Raw genomic sequence first — 20,252 nt, 5'->3', positions numbered from 1 at the left:
ATTGATGTGGTGGAAAAGTATGGAAGGAGAAAAGTCCTGTAGTCCTGTGATTAGGTCTCAGTCTTTTAATGAGCCTGAGTTGGTTTCGCCCCCTACCCCCATCCACTTCAGCTAGAGGGGGCTGGAGTGTGGAGTATTTCTCTTACCCCTGGTTGATTAGGCTTTGGTAAAACCCCAACTGGTTATATTCCCATGTGGGTAGGACTTGTTAAGGAGAACATTTACATTCCCTCTACCCTCTGCCAGAAGCTCAGGGCAACTTTTCTCCAATGTTTATAGTAAGAACCTGGTGAGGCTTCAGGAGGTAAGACTCAGGAAAGTGTGGGGTCCCCTAAGACTAAATCTCCTGGAGTTTTCAACTGTCAAGCTAATCTTCTCTGAATCCCCAGCTATTTGTCAATGACTGTTTAAAATGTTCAAACTAATACTAATTCCTGTTCTGCTCTGTGCTTCAGCATTTGGACTTCTGCTCCCATAGGCTGTGATCTCAGTCTGCCTGTTTGTGTTCAGGATAGCAGTTTGCCCTGTGACCTCAATCTTTAGGATGGGAGCGACAACTTCCAAGCTCTTTAGATGTTGGACTAGAAACTGATGTCCTGTTCTTTATTTCTAGAGCTCCAGTTAATGTATATCAAGATTTCTTATTCTAACTCTTGTATCTTTTACTGTTTCATGTTTTACGTCTTTTGACTCTCAGTAATATCTTTTGGGTAGTTTCTTTGATATCTTTCTGTTCACTAATTTTATTTTTAGCTGTGTCTAATCTACTGCCTAACTCATTCATCATGGCTTTTTCTTAGTACTTTATTTATAATTGCATATAGTAAAATACCCAAATACTTAAGTATGCAGCTTGAGTAATTTTGACAAAAGTATCCACACGTGTGACCACTGCCTAGCTCAAAATGTGGAGTATTTCTGTCACCCCAGACCATTTCATGGTTTTACTTTCAACTCAGTTGGAACTGCCAACCAGATTTACACCATAGTTGTACTATTTTATACTTCCATCAGCAATTTATGAGAGTTCCAAGTACTCCATATTCTTTCTAACATTTTGTTGTTTAATAATGTTTTAATTTTAGCCCCTCTGGTTGGGTGGCTGTTGCATTGAGGATTCTGTTTGTTTTAATAGCTAGAATTTTCATTTCTGGAAGTCCCATAGTTTTTGTTTTCTCAAATCTGTTTACCAGACTGTTGTGTGCTTGTCTTAACAAATACCTCCTTTATTTCTTAAGGGAATATATAGACTGTTAACAATAGCTCGTTTTTTTTGATATTTGATAAATCTATACTCTTAGTACTCAAATCTCCCTCATCACTATCATTAAAAAATTCTTACTTTCCTTTCACGTTTCATTAACTTGGTAACAAGTTTTCTTTTTCACATGAAATATCTTCCTTTTCTTATATGTAATATAAATATTCCAACTAAAATGACCCTCTCTCTTTTTTATATCTTGCATTCTTTGTAATACAGGGCTGTTTGTCTTTCAGTACGAATATTGTCTTTGGAGATAAATATAGAACCTGTAAGGATTACTTCAAATGCCAAGTTGTGATATCATTTCAGAATTGACCAAGATCAATATATAGACAGCGATACACGTATATATTGGTGTGTGTGTGTGTGTGTGTGTGTGTGTGTGTGTGTGTGTGTGTATGTTTAGGTATGTATGTATACATATGATTTTGAGAAACAAATTACAGGTTTACAGTAAAACACTGAAATCAGGAAAGAAATACCTTTTGAAGTTTTTCTTTGTGAATATCTTAAAGAGTATTTCTTTAAATTCATACAATTTCTTTAAATTTATGTTCAGATTAAATATAGTAATATTCACTATAGAAAATTATTTTTTATTTGTGTACATTTGTCTGGTCTTGCTATTGTAAGTCTTACAGATTTTATTTTTGTCTTCTGCTTTAGGCAATCCTTTATCACAGGATATTCTCAATTTATACCAGAACCCAGATGGAACCCGAAAGCTACTGAACTTCATGCTTGACAATCTTGCAGGTAACTATTAATGCCAAAGCAGTAAACTTACAAATATTACTGTTAGCAAATATGTCACATGTTGCTCAAGAGCATCTGATCATTTTTTAACACTGCTTGTAGGCTTGGAGTTCCTTGCATTAATTAATGTATTCCATGCTAGTGGGACACTTTTCTTTTCATGTACTGAGTGCTGTCTATTTGCCAACCAATATATAAGAAGCTTTAGTTACATGATCTCATTTAATCTTTCTAAGAACCTAGGAGGTAGGAATTTTTACTGGTATTGTACAGGCAAATTCTGAGATTCAGACAGTACAGCAATTTACCCAAGTTACACAGCTGATTAATACCTGAGCGGAGAACCCAGGATTGTCTTGCTCTTAATCACAAAGATACATAGTTATCAGTTGTTGGAATTTGATTATGTAGAACCTACATATTGCACATATTTTTCGTGAATGACTAGTTTGATTCACTACACATTTGTGGAAATTTTGTAACCAGGATTTTAATTAAGAACACCAGATTTATCTGACTAAAATAGCTGTATTCCAAATAGACTTTATTTTAATATAAGAAGGCTATTAAGTACTTGACTTAAAACATTTTTTTGTTTACGCACTCAATATAGGGATAAAAGTGTAGAAATGCTACTAAATTCATTTTTTTAAATACTATCTTTCTAAAATACAGAATCCTGAAATAGAGCCTGAGAGATCTAGATTCCAACATAGAGGCCATCATCATGGCCTGTAGATATTTTGGCTATCCTTTTAAAACTTCTCTCCATGATAGAAGACACCTACATACTAAATTTTAAGAAATAGTAAGATTACAATAAGGTAAAACCAAATTAATATTATCTAAACAACTTTTGGGTAAAAAGACTAAAAGTTGATTTATGAGAGAGAGACAGATTTATTAGAGAGTTCCTTTTTGTAAGAAATTAAGACTATGTGGCAGTTTAATTAAGCTGTATACATAATATGTGTATGCTGTTTTCTTCATGCTTTAAAATTAAATGTCTCTCATCTGTATAAAAGTAGCCAGTTGCCCAGCTATCTGGCATGTGTGTGATGTATCTGTGTGTAATTTTAAAGGAGTTTTTAATGTGTTTTAGATAAAAGTCATTTGTTGACATATTCGTTGCAAATACCTTCTCTCATGAAGTTCTCTGCTTTTTCACTATCTTAATTTGTCTTTTGATGAACAAGAAAAAAATAAAATATGCTTGAATTTGTTGATCTTTTCTATTATGGTACTGCTTTTGTGTCTTCTAACAGTTTTTCCCTACCTCGAGCTCATGAATGTATTGTTCTATATTATCTAACAATTCCTTTTTTTGTAACATTTAAAGGTATAAACTTCTTGGCATTGAAGTTTGTGTAATACAAGAGTAAATATAACTTTTCCGTATTTGTATTAAATTGAACCTGAGCTATTTATTGAAAAGACAGTTCTCTCATTACTGGTTTTTAGTGCCATCTTTGTCATTTATCATCAATGTATAATATATATGGGTTTATTTCTGAATTCTGTATTCTCTTCCACTAGTCTTTGTGACAGTATAACAGTGTCTTTAGTATGGTAGGTATATACAACTTTAATATAGTAGCTATATAAAAAGTGTCTGTGTATACAAGATGTGATAAAAAAATATGGTGAATGTTTAATAACAACAACGAAAATGTTACATTAAAAGATACATTGCCATTAATCCCTCTGAAAATGTTCCCCCCCTCGCTTCAAACACACTTATCCCATCGTTCTTGCCCCTTTCTGAAGCAGTTCTGGAAGTCCTCTTTAGTAAGTGTCTTTAGTCGCGCTGTCGTGCTGCCTCGATGTCCTGAATTGATTCAAAACATTTTCCTTCCATGGTCATTTTGATTTTGAGTAAGAGCCAAAAGTCGCACAGTGCCAGATCTGGTGAATAAGGTGGATGAGGACACACTGTAATGTTTTTATTTGACAGAAGCTGCCGTATACCAGAAGTAATATGTGACACAGAGCATTGTCATGATAGAGCATGATTTATGGCTCACTTTAAAACACACCTTCTCTCAACTGTAGCTCACACCCGTCTGCACCAAACAAGTTGAAACTTGTCACACACTGTTACTAAGGTTCAATGTGCAGCTTTCCATATTGAAGATCCTGCCTTTCCATTGGATGACACTAGGCAGCAGCATTCACCGTATTTGTTGATCACAACAGAAAAACTACGTGTCACACATCGCTTCTGGTAAGGCAACTTCTGTCAAATAAAAACATTATGGTGTGTCCTCATCCACCTTATTCACCGGATCTGGCACCGGTGAATCTGACTTCTGGCTCTTCTCCAAAGTCAAAATCACCATGGAAGGAAAATGTTTTGAATCAGTTCAGGACATTGAGGCAGCCACAACAGTACAACTAAGGACACTCACGGAAAAGGACTCCCAGAACTGCTTCAGAAAGTGGCAAGAACGATGGGATAAGTGTGTTTGAAGCAAGGGGAAGTATTTTCAGGGGAATTGATGGCGATGTGTCTTTTACTGTAATAAATTTTTAAAAATTTAAACATTCACTGTATTTTTTGATCACGCCTCGTATATTTATATACACTCAGTCTTAAAATCCAGTAGAGTAATTAAGTCTTCCCCCTTGATTTGATTGTAGTCATGGCTAGTTTTGGCTCATGCTTGTTTTACTTTGTATTTTCATTAAAATATTTAGAATCAGCTTTTCAAATGTCTCTTCTCTCCCAATATAGGGATTTTGATTAGGACTATATTGAATGTGTAGATTGGTTTGGAAACAATTGGCATGTTTACCACACTTGATCTTCTAACAATGCAGAAGATTGTTTTATGTATTGTGTCTTCTGTAGTTTCTCTCAATATTGAGTTTCGGGTTTCTTGTCGTTTTTCAAATTTTGTGCAATTTTTTTTGACATTTATTCTCCATATTGACTTTTTTGATACTTTTATAGTGTTTTTGAAAATAAATCTCATCTTGTTATTGCTGATTTATGGAATACAGTTGAGTTTCGTAATATTTCTTTTGCATTCCAGGTATTAGTTATTTGTGTTGCCTCCATTTATTCCATGCATAGTCTTGCCCAGTGATTTATCAATACTTTATTTGAAAAGAAAGAACCAGTTTTTAGCTTTGTTGGTCCTGTTACATGTTCTTTTCAGTATCAGTAATTTCTTTATTTCTTCCTTTTATGTTCAATGGGTGTCATTTTCTGCTCTTTTTCTAACTTCTTAATACCAAAATCATTAACTTTATTTTAGACTTTTTTCCCCTTCAGAGTATTTATTTGGAAATCTCCCTCTAAACATGACCTTTAGCTGTATCCCACAGGTTTTAATTTGTATTATTTTCATTATCATTCAGTTTAGCATGTTTTCTAATAGGTCTCATCATTTTTTCTTTGAAGTTTCTTTCTCCATTTCCAGGGGAGTCCTAGTTTTCTGTTATTGATACCAAGCTTAATTCTGTTGTGGTCAGAGAACATACTATCATTGGTTTTGATTTAAAATTTTAAAATGTGTTATTACCCAGCACATGTTTAATTTTATAAATGTTAAGTGTGCATTTAAAAAGAATGTACACTATATAGTTGTTTGGTGCTGCATTCTTTATGTATTAGTTTTAAGTTTGTTAATTGTTTGAATTGGTTATGTATACTTAATGATTGCTTTGTTTTTAATTCATTACTGATAGAGTTGTAAAATCGCCCACTTTGATTGTGGATTTGTTTATTCTTGTAGCTCTTACAACCTTTTAATTACATATATTAAGGGTATATTTTTAGGTTTCATCTTTCTGGATATTTGAAACTTTTATCATGCTGTTGTTCTTATTACGCTGATATTAATATAGCTACATGAAAAAATATAGCTACACAAGTTATCTTGGTTAGAATCTGCACTAGTATATATTTTTTCTGTTCTTTTATGCTTAACCTTTCTGTTTTCCTGTTTTTTAGTATTTTTTCTTGTCTGCTTGCTTTGGATTTATTCTATTCTTTTTCTTGTGTGAAGTAAAAACAGATTGTTGATTTGAGATCTGTTTAATGTAAGCGTGAAGCATTATAAATTTCCCTTGCAGATCTCTTAGTTGCATTCCGTAAATTTTGATATATTGTATTTTCATTTTTATTTTGTTTTAATGTATGTTTTAAAATTTTCTTAGAAACTTCCTCTTTGACTCATGGCTTATTTAGAAATGTGTTTAATTTCCCATTGTCTCTCTTTTATGCTAGTTTGATTCTAGTTTGGGCCCAGTTGGAAAACATGTTCAATATTATTTCAGTTCTTTTACGTTTGCTGAGGTTTATATTTTGAAGCTATGTTTAGGATTGCTACATCTTCTTGGTGGAGTGATTTTTCTGCCATGCAGTGAACTTTGTTCCTACTATTTTCTTTGTTTTTAAGTACACTTTATTGATATTATTATAATCGCTTTCATTTTTTTGTTTAATGTTAGTATGGTATATCTTTTTCCATCCTCTTACTTTCAGCTTTACTATGTTGTTGAATTTGAACTGAATTTCTTATAGACAGAATAAAGTTGAGTCATGTTTCTTTATCTACTCCACCAAAATTTCACTCTTACAATTTGTGTATTTAAATCATTTAAAGTAGTTACAAATATGTAGAACTTAAGTCTACTATTTTATTACTTGTTTTCTGTTTATTTCCTCTGCTTCTCCTTCCTTTGTTTATGTTTTCTTGGCTGCCTGTGGGTTACTTAAACATATTTTAGGATTCCATCTTTTATTTTTTTAGTGCTGTTTTTGAGTATATTGTGTTTTATAATTTTCTTAGTGATTGCTCTACATATTACAGTAGACATACTTAGCACAGTCAACTGATAATGATATTTTACCACTTTAAGTGAATTATTGATGCCTTACTTCCATTTATGTTCCTTTACCTTCCCCACTTTTAAATATAATTGTCTCTAGGGTTTCCTCTACCTACACTGAGTACCGCCCAGACGTTTGTTATAATTTTTGCTTCAACCGTCAGATATGATTTAAGCTCATGTGGAGAAGGATAATCTATTATATTTACCCCTAGTTTTTTTCATTCCTTGTTTTTTCCTTTTGATGTTCCAGTTCTTCTGTTATTATTTTGTTTCTGTTTAGAGAGCTTCCTTTAGCCAGTCTTTAAGACAGGTCTGCTAGCAACAAAATCTCTTAGTTTTCCTTTGATGACATCTTTATTTCCCCTTAATTTCTGAAGAATGGTTTGTTGGATATAGAATTTGTTGTTGATACTTCTTTTCTTTCAGCACTTGAAAAATGTGTCAATTCCTCTGGCCGCCATGGTTTTAGGGAGAAAAAAAAAACCCAACGTTCCCTCATAAGTAATGTGTCATTTCTGTCTGATATTTTTGAGATTCTTTGTCTTTAGTTTTCTGCAGTTTAATTATAACATGTCTTGGTGTGGATTTGTTTGATTTTATTCTACTTGTAGTTTGCTCACCTTCTTGAATGTGTAGGTATAGGTATGTCTTTTACTAAATTTGGGTATTTTTAGTCATTAACTTTTAAGAATGCTTTTTAAGTCCCCGTCCTTTCTCCTCTCCTTCTGGACTCTGATGATATAGATCTTAGAGCTTTTGTTACAGTCCCACAATTTCCTCAAGCTCTGTTCACATTTTTTGGGGGGTTTATTTTCTTTTTATTGTTCATAATTAATAATTCTATTGGTTCTGAAATTCAATCATTTTATCTTTTGTTACCTTTATTATTGTGCCCTTCCAGTGAGTTTTGTTATTTTGGTTATTGTACTTTTCAGTTCAATATTTTCTGTTTGGTCTTTTAAAAAAAAATGTACCTTAGCCTTCTTTGCTGGAGTTTTCTATTTTTTTCATTTGTTTTAAGAGAATTTGACATTGCTTCTTAAAGCAGCTTTATGATGTCTGCTCTAAAATCTCTGTCAGATAATTTCACTATCTGAATTATCGCTGTGTTAATGTCTGTTGATAGTCTTTTCTCATGTAAGTTTTGATTTTCCTGGTCTTTAGTACGACCAGTGATTTTCAGTTGTACCCTGGATATTTTGAATATTGTCTTAGATGAGTCTTGATCCTTTTTAAATGTCAATTTTAGCAGGCAGTTGCCCCGTTTAGGTTTAGCATATGGTTTCTGTCAGCCCTGCCAGGCTCATGTGACACCCCTACTGTGGGCAAACCAGGCCCAGTGCTGCTGACCACTGTGAGGTGTGGGGTGGGCTGGCTCTTTTGGGCGCCGCTAAAGAGGTTGCCACCATCAACACTGGATCACCACTGCCACTGAGTGTGGGTGCCCCACCTAGTCCCTGTTGGGATTCTCCGTTTCTGCTCCATTGTCCACAGAAGTGAGGCTTTTCTTAGTTCCTTTTTAATTTATTCCCCCTATCCCTGGTTGCTCCAGAAATGGTTTCAGGGTCGGTTAGCACCTACTACATACCAAGCACCTTGTGTGGCACATATGGGAGATAAAAATGGGAGAACTATTTTTATCAAATTTCAGGTATGATGCTGAGAGATGTATTAAGATGTTGATTGCTGTCTCTTCTTTCTTATTCATAATAAGAACAGACTTATCTTCAGTTTTTATCCAAATTCTACCATGTTTCCCTGAAAATAAGACCTAGCCAGGCAATCAGCTGTAATGCATCTTTTGGAGCAAAAATTAATGTAAGACCCGGTCTTATTTTACTATAATATGATATAATACCGGGTCTTATATTAAATTTTGCTCCAAAAGATGCATTAGAGCTGATTGTCTGGCTGGGTCTTACTTTCGGGAAAATGGGGTAGTACTGTTTATAGGACTATATGTATTTATCAGTTAAACAGTAGTTATTTTATTTCATGGTAGCCCATATAACTCTGTATTCCTGTCCTTTGTCATATCATTGACATTGCAGTTTCATCTTGACAAAAAATATTTTTTTTTTTTTTAGAATGGGATTAAATTTAAGTTGTTATCAACTTAAAATAGACTTTTATAGATATAAGATGTTATGTGTAAGCCTCATGGTAACCACAAAGCAAAAACCTGTAGTAAAACACAAAGGATGAAAAGAAAGCAATATAAGGGTAATATTAAAGAAAATCATTAAACTACAAAGGAAGAGAGCAAAAGAAGAAAGGAACAGAGAGTAACTACAAAAACAGCCAGTAAACAATTAACAAAACGGCAATACATAGATACCTATTAATAATTACATTTAAGGGATCATAAGAGACTACTATGAACAATTCTGTGCCAAAATATTGAACAACCTAGAAGAAACAGATAAATTCTCCAAAACATACAACCTATCAATACTGAATTATATGAAATAGAAAATCTGAACAGACTGATTACTAGTAAAAAGATTAAATCAGTAATCAGAAACCTCCTGACAAAGAAAAGTCCCAGACCAGATGACTTCACTGTGGAATGCTGTCAAACATTCAAACAAGATTTTTAATACCCATCCTTCTCAAACTCGTCCAAAAAAATAGAAAGGGAGAGATCTCTTCCAAACTTATTTTATGAAGTCAGCATTATCCTAATACCAAAACCAGACAAAGATACCACAAGAAGAGAATTACATGCCAATATCCTTGAACAGAGATGCAAAAATCTTCAACAAAACATTAGCAAACTGAATACAACAGTACATTCAAAGGATCATACATCATAATCAAGTGTCATTTACCCCAGGGATACAGGGATGGTTCACCATCTGCAAGTCAGTTAGTGTGAAGATAATACTACATTACCAAAATGAAGGAAAAAAATCAAATGATCATCTCAGTAGATGCAGAAATAGCATTAGATGAAATTCAACATCCATATATCATTAAAAAAATTTCAACAAAGTGGGTATAGAGGGAACGTATCTCAACATAATAAAGGCCATAAATAATAATCCCACAGCCAACATACTCATACTCTACAGTGAACATCTGAAGGCATTTCCTTCAAGATCATCAAGATAAGTATGCCGACTCTCGCCACTTGTGTGCAACACAGTATTGGAAATTCTGGCCAGAGCAATTAGGCAAGAAAAAGAAAAAGGCATCCAAATTGGAAAAGAAAAAACAAAATGTCAGTATTTGCAAATGACATAAATATATCTAGAAAACCCTAAAAACTTGGTCAAAAAACTGTTAGAACTAATAAATGAATTCAATAAAGTTGCAGGTTACAAAGGCAGTACACAGAAATCTGTTGCATTTCTACACACAACAATGTATTAGAAAAAGATATAAAGAAAACAGTCCCATTTACAGTTGCATCAAGAAGAATAAAATACCTAAGAATAAATTTAACCAAGGAGGTATGATAATAAAATACGGTGAATGTTTTAATAAAGAAAAATTTATTACAGTAAAAGACACTTTGCCATTAATCTCCCCCCCCCCCCCTTCAAACACATCTATCCCATCCTTCTTGCCACTTTCTGAAGCAGTTATGGAAGTCCTTTTTCATGAGTGTCTTGAGTTGTACTATCATGGTTGCCTTGATGTCCTGAATCGATTCAAAACATTTTCCTTTCATGGTCATTTCGACTTTGGGGAAGAGCCAGAAGTCGCACAGTGCCAGACCTGGTGAATAAAGTGAATGAGGACACACCGTAATGTTTTTATTTGACAGAAATTGCCATATACAAGAAGCGATGTGTGACATGGAGTGTTGTCATGATGGAGAATGAAGTAAAGACACTCACGAAAGAGGACTTCCAGAACTGTTTTAGAAAGTGGCAAGAAAGGTGGGATAAATGTGTTTGAAGCAAGGAGGAATACTTTGAGTGGGGTTAATGACAATGTGTCTTTTACTGTAATAGTTTTTTTTTTTAAACATTCACCTTTTGATCACACCTCGTATATAGAAAACTACAAGACATTAATGAAAGAAATTGAAGATGACACAAATAAATGGAAAGATGTTTCCTGCTCATGGATTGGAAGAATCAGTATTGTTAAAATGTGCATACTATCCAAGGAGATCTACACATTCATTGCAAGCCATATCAAAATTCCAATGGCATTTTTCAAAGAACTAGACCAAATAATCATAAAATTTGTATGGAACCACAAAAAAACCCAAATAGCCAAAGCAATCTTGAAAAAGAAGAACAAAGCTGGAGGTATCACACTTCCTGATTTTAAACTAAGTTACAAAGCTATAGCAATTAAAATAGTGTGGTACTGGCATAAAAAACTGACACATAGTTCAATGGAACAGAATAGTAAGCCCAGAAATCAATCCATGCATATGTGGTCAATTAATTTATAACAAAGGATCCAAGAATATACAATGGGAAAAGATAGTCTCTTCAGTAAATGGTGTTGGAAAAACTGACAGCCACATGCAGAAGAATGAAACTATCTTACACCATACACACAAATTCTGAATGAATCAAAGATTGAAACGTAAGACCTGAAACCATAAAACTTCTAGAAGAAAACATAGGCATAAGCTCCTCGACATAGGTATTGCTGATAGATTTTTGAATCTGACACCAAAAGTAGAAATAAATACCAAAAGTTTCTGCACAGCAAGGGAAACCATCAAGAAAATGTAAAGGTAATCTCCTGAATGAGAGTATATTTGCAAATCATATATCTGATAAGGGACTAATATCCAAAAAATATATAAAAATCTCATATACCATAATAGCAAAAACGCATAAACTATTTGATTAAAAATTGGGCAGAAAATCTGAATAGACATTTATCCAAAGAAGGCATACAGGTGGCCACTAGGCACGTGACAATATGCTCAACATCATTAATCATCATGAAAATGCAAATCAAAGCCATAATGAGATACCACCTCATACCTGTTAGAATAGCTATTATCAAAAATGCAAGAAATAAGTGTTAACGAGTGTGTGGAGAAAAGGGAACCCTTGTGTACTGTCGTGGGAATATATTTTTGTGATCCATGTGGAAAACAGTGTGTATGTTCCAAAAAAAAAAAAAAATGCTAGAACTACCATATGTTCCAGCAGTTCCACTTCTGCGTATTTATAGTAAGAAAATGGAAACACTAACTCAGAAAGATATCTGCACTTTTATGTTCATTGCAGCAGCTTTTACAACAGCCAAGATATCTAAGTGTCTATTGATAGATGAATGGATAAAGAAATTGTGTGTGTGTGTCTGTGTGTGTGTGTGTGTGTCTGTGTACACACAATGGAATATTATTTAGTCTTGTCAGGGAATATGACATCTTGCCGTTTGCGACAACATGGATGGACGTTCTATTTGATGAAGTAAGTCAGACGATGATAAATACCATATGATCTCTCTTATATGTGAAATCTAAAAAGAAAAAAAACAAAACTGAGAGACGCAGAGAACAGATTGGTGGTTGCCAGAGATGGGGATGGGGTGGGAGAAATGTGTGAAGGGGGTTGGAACATAAAAATAAAAAAAGTGCAGTGTATTACTGAGCAACGACAATGTGAAGAAACCGAACAGGGAATAGATCAAATAGTCAATTAAAAATCAAATTCTAATAGTGGTGGGTATGTATTTATAATTAAACAACAGTAAGACATATAAAGGAAAATTTTATGGGCAGCAAGATGAGAATTGGAAAGAAAACATACTGTGGAACTCAGTTTTTTGATTTAGGAACAAACACAATATTTTAGTGATTAAAAAAATTTTGAGGTAGTGGAGAAAGTTTAAATACTTCCTAGAGATTTGATAATATTTAGAAATTATTGTTAATTTTTTTTTTAGATTTGATAATGTTATCAATAATTTTTAGAGATATCTACTGAAGTGTTTATGGAAGGCATAGTATGTCTGGGATCACCTTCAAAATAATCCAGGTGTAGGGGATAGGGAGTGTGGAGTAGGTGGAGGTATAGATGAATAAAGATTGTCCAAAAGTTTATCATTTTTGAAGCTGGGTAATGGATATTAGAGATTCAGTACACGATGCTCTCCACACCTTTGTATGTTAGAAATATTTCATAATAAAAAGTGTAATACGCAGACAAGACCAAAGCCTTCCTAAAACAAAACGAGTTAATTTTATGTCACACTTGAATATATTATTCTCATTGTAAAAAATGTTGAAATTCCAGTTAAGATTAGAATTTTCTTTGACCTCTGTCTTTAATTCCATTTTTTTTGCATGTAAATAAACACACTTGTAGGTTGGGTATATATTCTTGTAGACATTTTTATAGACATTTACATCCAAAAATTTTACCAGTAGAAATTTTATGTATTACTCTTTAAGTGTGTTTTAAAAACTTTTTCTAATATATCACATTTTAACTTCATTATATATTTTTTACTTTATTTTTACTCAACAGTATTTTTTTATATTATCTTTGTACTTTTGCATACATGTATTTATTCTTTTTCTTTTAAACTGTAGCACAGACTTTCATAAAATGGGTATTAGCCATTTACCATTGTTTTTGCTACATAAACATGGTGTATGGTGTAATGAATATCTATGTGAATGCTGCTTTAAGCAGATAGGGCTGATCCCAGGAAATAGAATTGCAGGGCCACAAGGACATGGATGTTTTAAAATTTTAAAAGATGATTCAATTTGTCATCACAGATAGTAGTACCAGTTTATATTCCTACCAGCTGTACATGCAAGTATGAGTTTCTTGTAACTGTCACCAACCATGGATAGTGTTAAAGTTAAAACTTTTTGTTAATCTGAAGAAAAACATGCTATCTCGTTTTTTTATTCTTTCTGGTTACTAGTGAGATAGTGTCTTTTCCTTTGTTTTTGGCTCTTCAGATATTGTTGGTGGATACTATACATTTTACTTATACTGATATGTTGTGATGGATGTTAAAATGTATTACGTATGGGAAGCACCAAAATGTTGATGTCACCTCACTTGTTTTATTGAGAATTTTCTTGATTTATGAATTTTTAACCATTTGCTACTAAGGATCCCAAGAGCTAGAAAGTTCCTTGTTTACCTTTAGTGTATTTATATATTGGGCTTTCCGTTTTTGAGATTGTTGCTATGATTTTAACACGACAGTCCTAACAGGCATGATTATTTTTCAGAATTCAACGTGTTGAACCAGCTGAATGGTTTGTTTGTCATCTTATGATAACCTTCATTTCTTTCCTGGCAAGATATCGAATATGCAAAACAGTGTTCATTAGATTTTTTGAAAAGTATAGATGCTAAACAGACATCATTTAGGTAGATATTCGGAACACCAGAGTGTTTACTAAAATGACACTTTTTAAGATCTTGGATACTTAAAATTTCTGTGGCTAGATGAAGATGGCATGTTTTTATTTTAAAGGAATACATTTTTCAGCCACCAATAACCTGGGCAAGTCTGCAAACTTGAATCAAATTGTCCTGTAATTGCAAATGTTTTTAAAAGGAAGAAGAAAGGGGGTAGTTAAAACTTAACTTAATGAATTTTCTTTCATCTGATAGTTGGGTAGTATTTAGTTCCATGGTATTGATAACCATATCTGAGCAATTAATATTTAACTAATGCCTTTCTTTTTTTCTGTACAATGCACTTCTAATCTCTTGCTTTGCATGGACATTATGAAAGAAAGATTAAACTTAGAAAATGAAAGCCCCAGTAGGAAATTCATTAATTTTTATACAATTCATATGTTTTTTTCTATTTTAAAAACATTTGAGTATTTAAGTTCATCAGTATGTTGGAACTTCACATAGCATGTGTAATTAAGACATAAGACCCTACGTAAGGTTTTAAATAGGTACTTTTCATAAATACTATGTCAGTGGAAGTGCCATTAATGAGTCTCCTAATGTCCTTTTCATATATTAGCTATGTGTTTCCTGTATAGCTCTTCTTGACCTTCCTTCAGCTTTTAAATTTTCATTGTATTTCATTACATTCCTAAGTCATGGGTATTAGCCATTTACCATTGTGGGTCATTACAACTGAAGAGAAAACAGATGTTGGTTTGACATAAAGTAAATAATACTGATTTTAGGAACACATGAAATTGACTTATGTTTAAAAAACACTTTTTCAGTTCATCCAGAGCAGCTTCCTCCGAGGCCATGGATTACATTAAAAGAACGAGACCAAATTCTGCCATCAGGTAGTTTTTTTCCTTCCTTGACTTTTTTTCAGAAATACTTGAAATGCCATTGGACTTTGTGATATAATTAACAGGCCTTCGTTTTACCTCCCCTGGGTAGATGAATGTAAAAATACTGATGGGTAGACTTAAACAAATCCACACTGAGGCTTATGTATAAGAATCTCCTGTCTTTCACAATGATATTACTTTCGGTTTTAAAATGATTCCTTGTAATACAGCTGCCTAAATGGCATCTTCACAAAGGGTGTTGGGTGATTTAAGAAAAATTAGTAATAATGAATTTTCTTCTGAAAAATTTTAACCTACTTAGGTACTTAATCTTTCTTGAGGGGGTAGACTGATAACACTTGTGAAAGAATAATTTAGACTGAGTCTATATTTGCTGTATTAGAAACAAAATAAGATACCAGCTAGTGGTATAGAAATGGTACAGGGTGATCATTTGAGCAATTTAAGGATATGGCTCAGCACTTCTAGAACTGCAGTAATGTAGAAAACATAAACCTTTATCTCTTTGTGGAGACCAATAATGATTTGACCTCATTTATAAGGCTTCTTACTGCTTATTAGACGTTTTATGATTGGGAATTCTACCTAAAATAAGTTGTTATGAATTGGTATTTCTCCAAGTAATTCCTTTTAATCACAGAGTAATAGTTTTCATGATACCTAATTTCATTTTTAAATTAACAAATAAAAATTTTACTGTTTTAATATGAAGGCTAAGCCAATCACTGAATACTGATACTTTAATAATTTTCAACAGGTAAATCACAGTTTATTGTGTACTTTTTAAGTCCTTCTGTTTGTGAGGGGTTTTTTTTGTTGTTCTGTTTTGTTTTTTTATGAAGTCAGAGGATACAGAAAAAATCATTTGCTTGGATATTGGGAAATGAAGGAAGCATAACATCTTCATGGTTCTATTTGCATTTTAATAACACTGAGAAATATTATCATATACAGTACGTTTCTATGTCTTTGAGAGGTAATAATGTTAAAACCACCATACTCTAGAACCACTATGTCAGCCTGTTCTAAGAGGCACTTGTCAGTGTTATCACGAATGACACTTCTATTATCATGACACACATTGGTGGTCTGGAAAAAAGAATACCTAAGGGTTTCTAGAAAGCCTTAAGTTAGGCAGATTTATTTTATGTTTAGCCTTCCCTAATGTGCAATTAATTTGTTCCTTTCCAATACTAAAAACGCCACTTTCTAGTTGTTCAAAGTTATCCCTCTTAGAGTACAAATGAACATAATCTTGAAGAAAAGTTTCCTAGTACTGCATGCCTACATTTCCATTAAGAAAGGGAACAACAGAAACAAGTTTTCATTAGTAGTTGAATTCTCAAAGTATTCTTGGATTTTCCTTATTGAAAAATGAGTATGGATTTTTCTTGGAATGTGTGATACTTCCCTGAGTAGAATATAAGTGCTAAAAAAAAAAGATACTATAAAAAATGCCTTTTACTTCTGGTGCATAGGGAGATGAGTATAATAACTAGTGATGGTTAAGGGTGATTTATAGCCACAAAACTATAATAATTAAACTATATAAGAATAAGTACCAGATAATGAGAAAGGTACCAGTGTACAAAAAGGCCACCAGTCAGATCCCCAGTGGGACCATTGAACTATTTTTCTTAATACTTTTAACATCATCTGAAGCTGAACCAACTTTAATCAAGTGTTAGTTTATTACTTGGATTCTTACCTTATGATTCTCTACTAATGTCTGCCCATTATAATCACCTGGGATGCTTTTTAGAACTATAAATACCCAGACCCTAATATACTGACTCAGTTAGACCTAAGTAGGGTCCTGGGTGTAACATTTTTAAAAGCTCTATTTTATCAGGATAGAGAATTACTGATAAAAATCAGGGCTTTTCAAACTAGTGTGCATGTGCATATGAATCACTTGAGGATGTTGTTAAATTGCAGGTTCTGATTCATAGATCTTTGTGGGATCAAAGAGTCTGCATTTTGGAGTTCCTAGGTGATAACTGATGCTACTGGTCCTTAGAGCACACTTTTCAGTAGCAGGAATACAAACCGTGTCTTTCTGACTGTTATTAGTTTGCTCACAGTCCTTTACAGTTCAAAGGCATTTTTAAATGAGAATTTAATTTCAGAAGTGAACATTTGATTTGGCCAAAAGGATTTTCTTATAATTAAACTTTGTTAGCCCATATTCTGGCTCAGAGCAGTGAGAGCAGTAAGAGAGCCAAAGAAGTACTAAGTATGGATATTCTGTTAATAAAAATTGAACTTAGAGCCTTTTAATGACAATGAAACGAAAAGTTATTTTCATTTCATTTATACAGAGAAGATTTGCTCAACGTATTATGCGCAAAAGGTTAACATTCTGATTTAAAATTTGAATTTTTATTTATTAAAATAAATTTCCTAAAAATCTCAAATATGAACTGTTAGTCTAATTCAAGTAAAATGCTTTGGTGTGATGGACTCCAGTGAAGATGCTTCAGTGGCTACCATTTAATAGAATCTTGCCTGACGCATTTCACCATGATGATATTTTGAGTATGTTTGTATGCCGTGTGTGCTTGTGCAGTTAGTTATGCACGTGATATTGCTTTAGAAAAAGTTGCCTAATTTTCTCCTTTTTGTCTGTTTTTTTTTTTCTCCTACTTCTTAGCATCATTCACGGTTATGTGTTACAATGTGTTATGTGATAAATACGCCACCCGGCAGCTATATGGCTATTGCCCTTCCTGGGCATTAAACTGGGAATACAGGAAAAAGGGAATTATGGAAGAAATTGTTAACTGTGATGCAGATATCATTAGTCTTCAGGTAACACTATAGAAATTGAATTGTCTTTAACTTAAAGGTGAACTTAAAAGTAAAAGAAGGTGTTACTTCTGAGAGATACCCAAAGAGGTTTAAAGCAAAACTCAAAAAAAGAAATTTTCTCTCTTAAAATAAGGACAGTTTTAATAAGCACATAACAGTTCCACAGTGAAACTATTTTACTAAGTACAGTCATCTACTTACACACATTTAGTATTTTCTTATGTGAAAATTATCTCATGTATTATGTTAACAGTTCATTTCATGAACAAATTATTGATATTACTGAGAGAAAACTGCGGAAAATTGTCTTGTAGGAATATAAATTTAACTTGTAATATAATGGAATCTGTAAAAATAAATTGCTTGCCCACTGTTTCTTAAGGATAAACATTTTAAACATTTAAAAATAACGTACTATAAATCATGCATTTTACCTTATTTTAAAAACCACCTCTGAAATTTAGATTCTTCTGTTTTATAACACTTTATTACAATAAATTTAACTGAAGAAACACCTTTCTGTTGAAATATTGCTTCTTTTTAACACTCAGCTAATGAATAGCCAAGAAGGTTAATAGGTAGTTTTTAGTATTTTTTTTTCTTAACTTTCAAAGCATATTAAATGCTTATAAAGGTGTTTTAAAATTTTAAGTGTTATAATTTCACACCTTCTTCTCAGCATAAAGTTACTACTTAAAAAAAAATTTTTTTTTGTAATACAGTTTGATAATTTTTTTTTATGTTGCCCATAGTTTATATGACTTCCTGGGAAATAACAAGAACTGAAAATCTTCAAAAGTTAAATTTTCTTCTCAGCACTGAAAACTGACACAAAATGGGGGAAGGAGGCAGCGAACAAAATTAGGCTTGTTATAGTTAATTGTCCCCATTTTGATTTTTGTCTTTAGTATTTGTGTATTGGATTTAATATTTGTAGTAATAACGCCTCACACTCTTCTATGTATAGTTTGAAGGATAAAAACATCATAATAAAAATATTTCTTATTATAAAAGTAATACTATCTTATAAAATGTTCATTCTAGAGAAGTTGAAAATTTTGGAAAAATGCAGAGATGGAAGGAAAACACCTAATCTCATGTCCCAAAGATAGTTGCTGTGTTAAAAGCATCTGAAGTATTTTTTGTACACACTTTTTTATTCACTTATTTGCAGATACATTTTCAAAATAAAGTTGAGATCACACTGTTGACATGTTTGTTTGTTATTCGTTGCACCTAATGTACTTTCTATACTATTAACAGAGGCTACTGGATTCAGGTACCTACATATTACTTACAGTAGAATTTTTTTGTTGATAGATCTTAAGTTTCTCACTCTTGGGTGTCAGTCTTTTCCACCACAGTTGAGAAAGGTTAAAAAAAATTTTAATTACCTTTTTATATATAAAATTTAGTATTCCCTACCACTTAATCTATAATATGACCAACTTTCTGGGTTTAATTACCAATGTGAGGAAGTGAAATAAAGTGTATAGTGAAATGACCTCTAAATTGGGAATGAAAAGACTTGGAGCCCACTAGCTGTGTGTGAGCATGAGAAAGTCATGTAACATCTGGTTCTTTCAGGTTTAAAAAGCTGCCATTGTCAAATGGCTGCTGTTAGCGGTAAGGTAAGATAGTTGGGTAATATTTATTATGTGAATTTTAACTTAGTCACATCTCACTCGTAATGCTGAACACTTTTGTATCTTAATCAGAGTTTCACTCTGTCATGTCAATGATAACTTTTCTTTCATCTCAGGAAGTGGAAACAGAGCAATACTTCACTCTCTTTCTGCCAGCATTGAAGGAGCGTGGATATGATGGATTTTTTTCTCCAAAGTCACGTGCCAAAATCATGTCTGAGCAGGAGAGAAAGCATGTGGACGGTTGTGCAATATTCTTCAAAACAGAAAAGTGAGTTAAGGAAACAAAGCATAATAGTGTAAACTTATTTCTTTAATTACCACCCATTTGAAATTGTCTTTGGTTTAACCCTATGAAATACACAAAAAGTTAGAAAGCGAGTGATATAAAAATTAAATTTTAGTCAATTCATATACTTGGGTATGGTGTTGTAATCATATTTCCAAATATATTTTCATGAAGTAAAATACTAGTTTTGGTATAAAAAAAAAGTAGTGCCTTTTAAGATTAGAAAGACATTTTGAGTTTCTTTCTCTGATTTTTTTTGATAGTTGGCCTTTTCTAAACTTTTCATCAACCTTTTCATTCTCAGTTAACATTTCATATATTTATTTAATCATTTATTCACTAAATGTTTACTGAGTATTTGCTTTGTGACAAGTGTTGTGCTAGTCATAATAGATATAAAGATAGATAAGACATAGT

The 20,252-nt window shown here is 32.8% G+C and overlaps 1 protein-coding gene across 3 annotated transcripts in view; it reads left to right on the top strand.

The window, feature by feature from the left end:
- The window catches only part of CNOT6L (CCR4-NOT transcription complex subunit 6 like), a 99,025-nt gene that overhangs the window by 47,643 nt on the left and 31,130 nt on the right, over window positions 1–20,252 (top strand). For all 3 annotated transcript variants that reach the window (XM_074324421.2, XM_019720244.3, XM_074324423.2), the window contains exons 5-8: window positions 1,931–2,020; window positions 15,009–15,077; window positions 17,743–17,900; window positions 19,663–19,817. In XM_074324421.2, the coding sequence (XP_074180522.1) occupies window positions 1,931–2,020; window positions 15,009–15,077; window positions 17,743–17,900; window positions 19,663–19,817 (472 nt within the window). The remainder of the gene's footprint in view (window positions 1–1,930; window positions 2,021–15,008; window positions 15,078–17,742; window positions 17,901–19,662; window positions 19,818–20,252) is intronic.

This window comes from Rhinolophus sinicus, chromosome 1 (genome assembly GCF_057876585.1).
Source record: "Rhinolophus sinicus isolate RSI-liver-muscle chromosome 1, RSI-T2T, whole genome shotgun sequence".
Taxonomy (NCBI): Eukaryota; Metazoa; Chordata; class Mammalia; order Chiroptera; family Rhinolophidae; genus Rhinolophus; species Rhinolophus sinicus.
This window is presented reverse-complemented; position numbering and strand designations above follow the sequence as displayed.